General features: G+C 41.2%; 1 protein-coding gene across 5 annotated transcripts in view; it reads right to left on the reverse strand.

Moving 5' to 3' along the window:
- The window catches only part of DCDC2C (doublecortin domain containing 2C), a 101,607-nt gene that overhangs the window by 46,396 nt on the left and 41,833 nt on the right, over window positions 1–13,378 (reverse strand). For all 5 annotated transcript variants that reach the window (XM_042848736.2, XM_042848738.2, XM_042848739.2 and 2 more), the window contains exons 7-8: window positions 5,419–5,584; window positions 3,242–3,342 (exon numbers count right to left, since the gene is read on the reverse strand). In XM_042848736.2, coding sequence (XP_042704670.1) covers window positions 3,242–3,342; window positions 5,419–5,584 — 267 coding nt within the window. The remainder of the gene's footprint in view (window positions 1–3,241; window positions 3,343–5,418; window positions 5,585–13,378) is intronic.

Genomic DNA, 13,378 nt, shown 5'->3' on the forward strand with positions numbered 1-13,378 from the left:
TCAGTCCCTGGAAAAATTATGGAGCAGGTCCTCAAGGAATCAATTATGAAACATTTAGAGGAAAGGAAAGTGATCAGGAACAGTCAGCATGGATTCACGAAGGGGAAGTCGTGCCTGACTAACCTAATTGCCTTCTATGATGAGATAACTGGCTCTGTGGATGAGGGGAAAGCAGTGGATGTGTTATTTCTTGACTTTAGCAAAGCTTTTGATACTGTCTCCCACAGTATTCTTGTCATCAAATTAAAGAAGTATGGGCTGGATGAATGGACTGTAAGGTGGATAGAAAGCTGGCTAGATCGTCGGGCTCAACGGGTAGTGATCAATGGCTCCATGTCTAGTTGGCAGCCGGTTTCAAGTGGAGTGCCCCAAGGGTCGGTCCTGGGGCCGGTTTTGTTTAATATCTTTATTAATGATCTGGAGGATGGTGTGGACTGCACTCTCAGCAAGTTTGCAGATGACACTAAACTAGGAGGCGTGGTAGATACACTAGAGGGTAGGGATCGGATACAGAGGGACCTAGACAAATTAGAGGATTGGGCAGAAAAAAACCTGATGAGGTTCAACAAGGACAAGTGCAGAGTCCTGCACTTAGGACGGAAGAATCCCATGCACTGCTACAGACTAGGGACCGAATGGCTAGGTAGCAGTTCTGCTGAAAAGGACCTAGGGGTCACAGTGGACGAGAAGCTAGATATGAGTCAACAGTGTGCTCTTGTTGCCAAGAAGGCTAACGGCATTTTGGGCTGTATAAGTAGGGGCATTGCCAGCAGATCGAGGAACATGATCGTTCCCCTTTATTCGACATTGGTGAGGCCTCATCTGGAATACTGTGTCCAGTTTTGGGCCCCACACTACAAGAAGGATGTGGAAAAATTGGAAAGAGTCCAGCGGAGGGCAACAAAAATGATTAGGGGTCTGGAGCACATGACTTATGAGGAGAGGCTGAGAGAACTGGGATTGTTTAGTCTCCAGAAGAGAAGAATGAGGGGGGATTTGATAGCAGCCTTCAACTACCTGAAGGGGGGTTCCAAAGAGGATGGAGCTCGGCTGTTCTCAGTGGTGGCAGATGACAGAACAAGGAGCAATGGTCTCAAGTTGCGGTGGGGGAGGTCCAGGTTGGATATCAGGAAAAACTATTTCACTAGGAGGGTGGTGAAACACTGGAATGCGTTACCTAGGGAGGTGGTGGAGTCTCCTTCCTTGGAGGTTTTTAAGGCCCGGCTTGACAAAGCCCTGGCTGGGATGATTTAGCTGGGAATTGGTCCTGCTTTGAGCAGGGGGTTGGACTAGATGACCTCTTGAGGTCCCTTCCAACTCTGATATTCTATGATTCTATGATTCTATGATTCCTTCCACTGCTGCTGGTACAGCCGCTGTTGCAGCTGCCAAAAGTGCTCAGCATATAACATCCAAAGCCACAGTCACCTGGCGATGAGATCTCAAATAAATGTCCACCAGTCTCTGTGTGTTGGCAGTTGGCAGCATCACAACTTGGAGCACTATTCCAGGATAGCAGACAAAATGCCGGATGTTTTGAAAATGGAACAGGCTTGCCCACAAGAAATGAATGAGATGGCAGGAGAGGAATCACGGGCACTGCTGAGCTTATCCCCAAGTCCCACAATTCCACTCACTCCCAGCTAACTTCTGCTATGTATCTATAAGCGGGGCAGTCATCCCATTCTGGTTCAGAAAGGGTTAAAAGCCAGCCCTTGGAAAGGGCTGGGGCTTAGAGCCAATCAGAAAAGGCTGGGAAGTAGCCAATCAGGGCCAGGTGGGCCCCATCAAAGGGCTGCAGGGCCAGAAGGTAGTCTGTCTCTCTCCAGCCTTGGAGAGGGAAAGACTGGTTGCCTGCAAGCAGAAGGGGGTACCTTGGACAGAGTAGTGGTGGGAGGAACAGGCGGCGCTCCAGCCTGGCGAACTCCCAGGCTGAGGCTTTGCTTCCTACGCCTGAGGAGGTACTGGAGCTGTGGGGAGCAGCCAGGGAAGGAAGAGGCAGCAGGTCCAACCCCCTGGCTGATGATGAGTGGCCACTTCAGACTGCAGTTTGCCCGTGAGGGAAGGGGCTAGATAAAGACTGGGAGTGGGTCACTGAGGCAAGGTGGGCTTAAGGAGTTGGGGTTCCCTGGGGAAGGGAGGAGCCCTGAGTGTGGGGGGTACTGTCGCGGGCAATACCCAGGAGAAGGGGCACTGCAGGCCGATGAGGGATGTGGGGTCAGAAGTACTATAAGTGGTGGAGATTGACCAGGAAGCAGGTACCAGTAGGGAGACGCTAGCAGGAGGCGCTCGGAGGCTGGGATGGGCTAATTCCTGGATGACCAGCAGGAGGTGCTGCGGCGGTGAGTGCATGCCGTGCTACAATATCCCACAACTCAGAGCAAGAGAAGTCACAGAATAGTATAATATATGGAGATATACCTATCTCATAGAACTGGAAGGAACCTTAAAAGGTCATTGAGTCCAGTCCCTTGCCTTCACTAGCAAGACCAAGTACTGTCCCTGACTTCTTTGTTGTTGTGGTGGGGGGGTTCCCCCCTGATCCCTAAATGGCCCCCTCAAGGATTGAACTCACAACCCTGGGTTTAGCAGGCCAATGCTCAAACCACTGAGCTATCCGTCCCCCACAAAGAATGCATACAGAACAGCAGCAAAGCAAAGCACTCTGGGATACTTGCACAGAATGTTGCTCACCTACTCTGCCCGAAGTCCATGCCATGTATACACACAGATCCGTACTGAAGCAGAAAATATTTTACAGTGGATGCACAATTATTGCAGACTGTCTAATATGCACCAATCAATGTGCAAGAAAAATCAGTGCAAATTAAGACCCCAAGTAGACAAGGCCTTATTTAAAGCTTGCTGATTTTTTTCATTAAGACTGATAGAGAAGACATATGCTTTGATATGTATAATTCAGCAAGCTGTAAAGAAAGAGGAAGATCATACAACAAATTGTTTCACTTCTTCTATCTTTATTTCAACCATGGGATTTTTACAGACTAATAGCTTAGTCAGGTCTCACTAATTTTTCTAATATAATAGTTACAGTAACTTAAACAAAGAGCTGCTTTTGCCCAGAGACTCCAGGAAATCTATTTCTACCTTATTCCTGTCAAAGACAGACAGAGGGCGAGAGGGGATATGCTAATTAAATTATTTCTTCCTGTTTTAAAGGACCAAGAATATTTTATACCAATAAATTTATTAGAGGGCAATAAGTTTGCCCTGAATTTACCTGATCGATAGGCATCTCCACTTTCAGATTTTTGTCTTCTTGTACCTCTGCTGCCCCCTGAACTTCTCCTCGGGTTTTACCAGCTTTAAAAATACTTGGTGCTGGAAAGTAATGAAAAAAAAAATACTCTTTGTGTACCTCCATGAACATGTCACAGTTCCTTGTTCATCAAATTCACGCTTAGGATTATTAAAATTCATTATTTTTCTTAGTAAGGAAAGAATCAATTCTATAATAAGAAAAAGCATTCATCTTATTGGCTTTATTTCCAAAAGTTGCACAACCTAATCAGTTTCAAAGAAAAAAAATGTATTCCTGTTGAAATATTTTATTTTTGCCTGAAAGGACTTACTAGGAAGTGTTGTGCAGAACACTTGGCCAAGAAAGGGTTATATAGCAGTGCAAATATCAATGTCTAGTAAACTAAAACTATTACAGAAACAGACTAAAAATGTTGAATTATCAGTCTTCATGTCCTAGCAGAATAAAGGGCAATCAAATAGCCAAAACATAATTTCTTCTTGTCTTCTCTTTGTTAATTTATATTTATTATGTTTTATTTCTTAATAAAAAGCAAGAATGCACATTCAGAAATTTGAGGCAGAATGAAGATCAGCAATTTGCATAATTTAATATTAAAGCATACAGAGGCCCTGATTAGCCCTACTGTGCTAGGTTTTGTACAAATATAAGTAGGCAGGTAGAGACAACCCCCAGTCTAATGAGCTTACAACCTAAGATGTTTAGAAGAAACTTGCATATAAACAGAGGTAGCCAGTTGGACACAATCCCCATGTGAGGAGCTGGGGCTCTGGAACCCAGGTCTGCTGGTTCCATCCACACTGCTACCCAACAGATCCAGTGAAGCATGGAACAGCAGATTATGAGCCCTACAGGTTCAAGCATACAGGATGTCCCATCTATAGAAGTCCTGAGTGGCAAAGCCTACTGTGTTCCCTGATTGGCACAAGAATGCTATTTAAGGTCTAGGATAAACATCTGGAGGCTGTCTGCACAACTATTTGGGTCCCTGGCTTGCTGCTGCAAACAGATTGTGCTGCACACTCCTGATACCTTACCTTGCTCCTGGTTTCTGACCCTAGCCCTGCTCTTGACACCTGGCCTCGCTGCTGGACCCCTGCTCTGCTCCTGGCACCTCAGTTCCTGATCCCCTGCTCCACTTCTAATGCCTCCCTCTGCCTTGGTTCCACTAACCCTACTTCGGCTGGCTCATTTGACTTCAACCCGGTGCAGCTCATTGACCTCAACTACGACCTGATCCTATGACATGACACTGGTACGGACTGCTGCTTCTGGCCTTAACCCTCTAGACTGACCTCAGACCATGTTCTCAAGTCCCCTCCAACCCGGGCCTTAGCCTTAACCCTGCACCCCAATAGCTGCGGTCCTGACACCCAAGTCTAATAAGCTTACAATCTCAGGGCAGGTCTTCACTACAGGGGGAGGTCGATTTAAGATACGCAAATTCAGCTACGCGAATAGCGTAGCTGAATTTGACGTATGGCAGCCGACTTACCCCGCTGTAGGGACAGCAGCAAAATCTACCTCTGCGGCTTCCCGTCGACGGCGCTTACTCCCACCTCCGCTGGTGGAGTAAGAGCGTCGATTCGGGGATCGATTGTTGCGTCCCAACGGGATGCGATAAATCGATCCCCGAGAGGTTGATTTCTACCCGCCGATTCAGGCTGGTAGCGTAGACCTAGCCTAAGAAATGTTTAGAAATATACACACAAATATACATAGTATGTATACAGTACAACTGCTAGGTTTTTTCCTAAAGTATGATTTTATACAAGAAATAAGTGATATAAATATTATAAATTGATAGATTTTGATACTGTTATGTTAATCGTAATCCTTTCTAAAATGGCTGACCAAATGACTTGGACATTGCGAGGAAATAATGGATTAAGAAGACTGTCTATATGCACCTATATTTTTAAATGTTGGTTTGTGTGTTTTCTCTGTACTACTTCCAAAGGAGCAATAAATTTTTTCACTTCTCTGCTCCTCATACATTATACAGTATTTAATAGAAACATTTCAGCAACCATTCCATAGACTTTAAAAAACAAAAAAATGGAAATAGTTCATCAAAACAAAATTCTTAAAACATAACTGTTGCCTTACACAACAGAAACAGCATTTCATATTACCCTTATCAGATCCCAGGGGTGTAGTCCTTTCAGGTCTTGCCTTCTTGACTTCTTTGCTTTCTTTGGCATAAAAAACTGAGGGTGCTTTTCCATCTGCTGGTTTGGGACTTTTTTGTGATTTTGCTGAATGTTTGCATGAAGGTTGACTTGCACTGTGTTTCTCTGACTAAATGAAACATTAAACAGAGAACATCCAAAATGATTAACAATCTCTTTTATATTAACTGTTAACTATGCCCACATAATTTGTTTGCAACTGTGAACATTCAGCATTAACAACAATGCAGTTCAGCATCCTTCACACATATCTGCTTTATTGCTTTAGTTTCTTAGACGGCCTTTTGACTTTGCAAAGGCTGGAAAAGAAAAATAGCCCTTCCACTTGCATTCCTGCACTGCTGCTGTTACAGGGCTGAACAAGGAGCAACAGCTGGACTCGGGAGGTTAAATGGATTTTATACTATTAAAAATTACGAAATGGCTTTTAATCAATTTTTACTGCACTATAAAAGATATTTCTATTAGCCTATAAAGCCTTTTTCCATGACCAGACCATGACTATAATTTACAATGGCAAAAAAATAATCCAAATCATGATTATTGCTGTTATAATGTAAATTTTCATACTGTTATAGTTGTCATTTTAGATGCATGTGTCTAAAAATTATGACTATGCTTTTTTCAAAGAAGCTGCTACGTTTCTGTGTGTGGGTCAGCTCACTGAGGATGCTCATTAGATTTCCACAGTAGGCAGGGACATAATATTGAGAAGTTGTACTTGCATATGTATAGACCAGGGATTGGCAACCTTTGGCGTGCGGCCCATCAGGGAAATCCGCTGGCGGGCCAGGACGGTTTACCTGCAGCGTCCGCAGATTTGGCCGATCGCAGTTCCCACTGTCCGCGGTTCGCTGTTCCAGCCCTATGGGGGCTGCGGGAAGCAGTGCAGGCCGAGGGATGTGCTGGCCACCGCTTCCCGCAGCCCTCATTGGCCTGGAACGGTGAACCGCGGCCAGTGGGAGCTGCAATCGGCCGAACCTGTGGACGCTGCAGGTTAACAAGCCGTCCCAGCCCGCCAGTGGATTTCCCGGCATGCCAAAGATTGCCAATCCCTGGTATAGACAATAAACGTATCTTTATGAGACTTCTAATACAGCAGTCCTTATTTAGTGATAGCATGAAGGTACCAGGAAAGACTAACCAGACTTGCAATTAAAGCTGGTTGAAAAATTTGACAGAACAATTTTCTGTCAAAGAAAACATTTTGTGAGAATGCATAGTTTTTAATGAGTTTTTCAACAGGGAAAAAGTGAAAACAATTTAGAGGTTCTCTCAGTTTCGTGAGGTCACAATGTTTCATTTGATAAGGTGAAAATGTTTTGTTTTAACTATCATTTTGATTCATTGCATTTAGACTTTTATATTAAATATAAGTATGCACGTTGTTTTTAATATAAAAGTCTAAATTAAATGAGTCAAAATGAAAAGATGAAACATTTTGTTATTACAGTAACATGTTTTTATCTAAATGAAATGATTCAACATTATCAAAATGAATTTTTTCAAAAGTTCCAAACAAACATTTTTGGGGGGTTTCATTTCATAGTAAACTTCAAAGTTTAGCTTTTGCTTTTTGTTCCAATTTGGAACAAAAAAATACTTTTAAAAATGTTGGCATTTCCCACAGAATGGAAATTCCAGTTCCCAACCAGCTGTACTTGCAACCCCTTTGGTTTTGCCACTTTAAACAGACAGCCCATCAGCTTACCCTGGGTTAGCTTTGCTAAAGCAAACACTAGTAAAAGAACAAACAAAATAGCACATTTATTAATGAGAGTTAAGGTGTGGAACTACTCTGCAAAGCTACTGTGAAAATGGTCTTGAAGGTTCCATGTTAAAAATCACCCAATGACTTCCATAGTAAAATCACACAAGCCGTGGTAGTAATAGGAGACTTTAATGCAGCATATCACAAAATGTCCAGTAAGTTCTTGAAATGTACTAGGGACAACCTTTTGTTTCAGAAGGGAGGAAGTAACAAGGGGGACAGGAATTTTAAACATCATTCTAACTAACAGGGAGGAACTAGTTGCAAATCTGAAGGCAATTTCGGTGAAAGTGAGCAGGAAATGATAGAATCATGATTCTAAGGAAAGGCAGGAGTGAGAACAGGGGAATAAGTACAATGGACTTCAAAAAAGCAGACAAACTCAGAAAATTTTAGGTAAAGCCCCATTGGAAGAAAATCTAAGGGGAAAAGGAGTTCAAGAGAGCTAGCAGTTTCTCAGAGAGACAGTATTAAAGGAGCAACAGTATTTCCTTCCCGATGTGAAGGAAAAACAGAAAGAAAAGGAAGAGGCCAATATAGCTCCATCAGGAGCCCTTTAATGGCCTGAAAATCAAAAAGGAATCCTACCAAAAGTGCAAACATGGACAAATGTCTAAGAATGAGTTCAAAAGAATAGCACCGGTATATAGAGGCAAAATCAGAAAGGCTAAGGCACAAAATGAGTTATACCTAGCAAGAGACATAAGGCAATAACAAGAGGTTATATAAATACATTAGGTACAAGAGAAAGAAAAAAGAAAGTGTAGGTCCTCTTCTTATTGGGGAAAGAGAGCTAATAAGGAATGACCTCAAGGCGGCTCAGGTATTTAGTGACTATTTTGCTTCAGTCTTCATTAAAAAGGTGAATTGTGAACAGATATTAACAAGGGGGAAGGAACACATGCCAAAATAGGGAAAGAATATGTGAAGAATATTTAGATGTTAGATGTATTCCAGTCAACAGGGCTTGACAAAATTCACCTTAGAGTACTGAAGGAACTAGCTGAAGCAATCTCAGAACTGTTAGCAATTATCTTTGAGAACTCATGGAGGGCAAGTGAGGTCCCAGAGAACTGAAGAAGGGCAAACATAGTACCTATCTTTAAAAGGGGAACAAAGAGGACCCAAGGAATTATAGACCAGCCAGCCTAACTTTGATATCTGGAAAGTTACCAGAACAAATTATTAAACAATCAAGTTGTAAGCACCTAAATGATAATAGGATGATCAGTAATAGCCAACATGGATTTGTCAAAAACAAATTGTGCCAAACCAACTCATTTTCTTTGTTGACAGGGTTATTGGCCTAGCGGATCAGACAGAAGCTGTAGACATGGTACGACAATGTCTGTAAGTCTTTTAACACAGTCCCTTAAGACATATTCATAAGCAAACTAGAGAAATGTGGCCTACATGAACCCTATTAGGTAGGTGCAAAATTGGTTGAAAGACCAAACTCAAAGAATAATTGTCAATGGGTTTGCTATCAAACTGGGGGAAATGTATCTAATGGGGTCCTTCAGGGGTCTCTCTTTGGTCTGATACTATTCAGTATTTTCATTAATGCCTTGGATAATGGAGTGGAGGGTATACTTATAAAATCTGCAGATGACACCAAGCTGGAAGGGACTGCAAGCACTTTGGAGGACAGGAATAGAATTCAAAAGGACCTTGACAAAGTAGAGAATTGGTCTAAAATCAACAGGATGAAATTCAATAAAGACAAGTGCAAAGAAAAAAATCAAAATGAACAAACTACAAAATGGGGAATAACTTGATAAGCAACAGTCCTGATGAAAAGGATCTGAGGGTTATAGTGGATCACAAATTGAATATGAGTCAACAATGTGATGCAGTTGAGAAAAAAAACTAATATTCTGGGATGTATCAATCCGAATGGTATATGTACGACAAAGGAGGCAACCATGATCAGTATTCCATGTCCATTGAAGGTAGGACAAGAAGTAATTGGCTTCATCTGCAGCAAGGGAGATTTTGGTTAGTGTGAAGGGGAACACTCACCACCAATGCCGCCTAATGATCAGGAGGGGATGTGGCAGGTTGACTTCTTCCCCAGCATTCACCTTTCTTATTACTGCTCTACCCTGCAGTGATCTGTCCTTTTAGTGATTTAATTCTCCAGCCAGGTCACATTTTCTAGTCCACCACTTTCAGGGTATATATAGAGAGTCCCATAACAGCGAGGTCACCAGGATTAAGCAAGGGATTCAGAGCTTCCCCTTTGGGTTGGGGTCTTGCATCTTTAGGGTCTTCTCCCAGCTAGGTTCCCCACCAAGAAATGGATTTCCTTAGCTGTCCCTCTTTAGGGCTTGATAAGGGAGCCCAGACCCACTCTTTCCATTGGGTACTAATCCAGAGCCCAATATTAGGCAGTTACGTCCTGCACCTTCAAGTGCTATGCAGCTACCTCTTTGGATCACTTCCTACCAGTCCCCTCTTCCCACAGGGTAAAGTAAAGAATTAAACACAAAGATAAAGTCTCTAACCTTCAAAGAGTTACAGGTCCTTTCTTTGTAGGCTTGTTCACATCACTATAGCCAGGTCTCAAGCAGCTAGAGCTCCTGTGGAGCTCCTTCCCAAGAGCTCAGAGTGTAAGTCAGCTCACCTCCACTATCTGCCTGCTACTGAGCTACTCTGTTCCCCTTTCTAAGCTCCTCCTCCAGCCTGTGCAGGTTTTGTAGGTGCAGAAGGGCAGGGCCTCCTGGGCCCAGAGGAGCACCATAACCCTTTGCTCTCCAGTCTGGTGTTTGTATACCCCACCACAGTTAGGTATTAGGGAAAACTTTCCAACTATAAAGGTAGTTAAACTCTGGAATAGGCTTCCAAGGGAAGCTGTGGAATCTACATCATTGGAGATTTTTAAGAATAGATTAAACTAAAACTGTCAGAGAAGGTCTAGCTATACTTGATCCTGCCTCAGCAGAGGGCTGGATAGATGACCTCTAAGGGTCCCTTCCAGCCCTACATTTCTATGATTTAAATTCACTTTGTTTGCAAGCAGAAATATGGTTATTGTAATTCCTAGCCCTGAAAACTCAAACTGGGGTTTCATAGGCTGGGGGAGGCGGGGTTTCTTCTTTAAATAGTGCTTTCAGTAGGATGTAACCAATGGTAACCATATAATGCCATAATTGGGCCTGCAATTGGAGTTTAGGTCAAAATTTTCAAACTTTGGTGCCCAAATCCAAAAACGTGGCCTGATTTTCATAGATGTTCCCAGTGATTGGTACTTGGAGGTTTTTTCACTATCAAAAATGGTGTTTTAACTTGAGTTAGATATCTTGCTGCACAATTCCTGTCACAACATACTGTAGCTTTTACCTCTATGAACCTAGTCGAGGTAAACTCCAGGTGAGGGATACAAGGTTGACCTTGATTAGCGACACTGAAATAAAAACTACCTGTGCCTTGACTCCATTAGGATTTTACAGCAAGATAGCTAATTCAAGGTAACTAACTATAAAAATACACCTTTCTTGGCAGTGAAGGCAGACTGAAAATCGAGCCACTTTATTTGGGTGCCTAAACATGGATTTAGATGCCTAATTTTAAGGACTCAAGTTTGAAAATTTTGGCCTCAGTTAATGATTTGGTTGATGATTTGGGAGCCAGAACAGAACCTCTTACTTTCCTGTTGCTATATTGACTTTACGATGACCACGTTTCCTCTTTCAAGTGGCATTCACATATGTATGTATCAATTTATGGTGAGCTGTGATTTTTTTTTTTTAAGAAATCTTTTTAAATTACAACATTTAAAACATAAAAGTATACATTTTCTTCTCATCTGATTTCTTAAGTTAGGGATTTCACTGTAGAGTAAGAAACACCTCTATACCTTTAACATAACCGATATACTATTGCTTTAATTAGATATGAAAAATTTTACACTAAAATTATATTTGTAGATTTTAAAGCAAATTTGAGAATATATGATTTGTTAAAAATACATATTAGAGAACAGATCCAGAAAAAGTGAAGTATTGTATATGTATTAGTGATAATGGACTGTACATCATCTGGAGGTACTCATTCAAACCAGATTCAAAAGATAGTAAAATATATTAAGCATTCTGTAGAAATGTGTTATATTGCTCTAGAGGTTGCACTTTAGATCTCTGATGTAACAACATCCTGCCAGCTACTTTAATTTGTTCCCTATCCTTTCTTATGTTTGTATCGACATCATTTTTATCTTTTTGGGGGGGAGCAGGGAATGCTTAGTTGGTAAGTTAACTAGGAACTTCTTTATAGAAAACTACTGTGACCAAGAGTGACACCTTAAAAAGTTCTCTTCAGTTTGGTGGTTCAAATATTCTCTATTATTGCATCAGGAATTTTCATCTCACTAGATCAGCTTCCAACAGAAACTTGTCATTGCAATGTATTATAGGGGTGTGTGGATGTGGGGGGGGTGTTGCATCTATATTTCAAAGTTGCAACACTTCAGCCCATAGAGTAGTGCAACAAGTATCTTTCTCAAACATAATATAAAAGAGAAATGTCAATAGAGAATGTTGGCTACTTCTGCTACTATGAATCCAAATACTATCCACATGCAGATTTTATAATATCTACCCAATCTAAATTATAAATACATAGTTCTTTTACTGCTAGAATCATCAGTGCTGCTGTTACATTGACCATTGTTACTGTATAGATCAGCATCACTTAAGAGGTTGTCTAACAAATAATACTTGTGAAATGACAACCATCAGTCATTTCAAGTCACTGGAACTACTCATATTAGTAAGTGCTGCAAGATGGGGCAACAACATGTCATCTAAAGATAGTGTCGACTAACGACGTTGTGCAAGGTACATTTGCTCATTTAATTTCAGATCAAATAATGTACAGATTATTATATTCGGCTAATGGATAATTGGGCTAGGGCAATGTGCATGGAGAACTGAAAAGAAATTGAAAGTCAAATATTTTATTTTAGAATATATTTTTAATTTTTATAGTCTAAATTCCTAAGGATACATTTACTTTTAACTTAGTTACAGATACGATGTCAAAAATCACATAAGTGGTCAAGTTCAGCTCTACTGTAAACAGGCAAGCTTCCACTGAACTCCTTCTACAAACAGACCTGTCCCTGTAATGATGTCAGGGAGACAACTCACAATAGTAAGCACTGTGCCCAGTAGTAAGTGACTGCAGAACAGGACACTTATAGGAGATTTATATACAGTACATGTGTCTTTTAGGTTTAACCTATATTGCCATAACAATCCATAAAAATAGTTAGAATACAGAATCTTTCACTTCTTGCTTACACTCTCAGTCCATACTGATTTGGAAATGACTGAATGTTGTTAATATCTGATGTCTGTTCCGTGGCCTATCTGAAATTAGCAAGTAGTCTCAGTATAGTTCCTAGTGAAGTATCATAGTTGATGCCAATTGTCACCCTAGCTAACAACCATAATCCAAGACATAAATCAGCATGGGATTTGAACTACTTTCTCATTTCTAGATGTAGTTTCTCAGTTGGGTAGAATTAAACTAATAGAGGCAGTACATGGAAGATTTCATTGTAATTATCCACACTGTGCTTATTTTATACATAGAGGACTTCAGTTTCCATTGCTTTAAATAAGAACATAAGAATGGCCATACTGGGTCAGATTAAGGGTCCATCTAGTCTAGTGTTCTGCCTTCCGCCAGGGGCTGGTCCCAAATGCTTCAGAGGGAGTGAACAGGACAGGGCAATTTATCAAGTGACCCATCCCCAGTCATTCAGCTTTTGCTCTGGCATCTTTTAGGTGTTCTTAATTCACTTAAAAATAAACCCCATTTAACCTATCCGTATTCAGAAGTTACAATTACAGAAAAGGAAAGAAAGCACTAAACATGCAACATTCTATTACAAATACTATACTTATTATAATTAACACCACTTATTTCAAGAAACCTAGTTACATTTCAGGATTATTGTAATAGATTAGAATACTAGATACTAAAAAAATAGTTTCCCAAGACAGTCCTGGATGAACTATATAGCCACCTAAACAAAGAACAGTAGCAGCCTGTTCTGAAGTCAATCCATCTCCATACACAAAATGGCTGAAGGCGCATGCAAAAGACATTTTGCTGTTTCATCAG

This window comes from Chrysemys picta, chromosome 3, assembly GCF_011386835.1.
Source record: "Chrysemys picta bellii isolate R12L10 chromosome 3, ASM1138683v2, whole genome shotgun sequence".
In the NCBI taxonomy this organism is placed as follows: domain Eukaryota; kingdom Metazoa; phylum Chordata; order Testudines; family Emydidae; genus Chrysemys; species Chrysemys picta.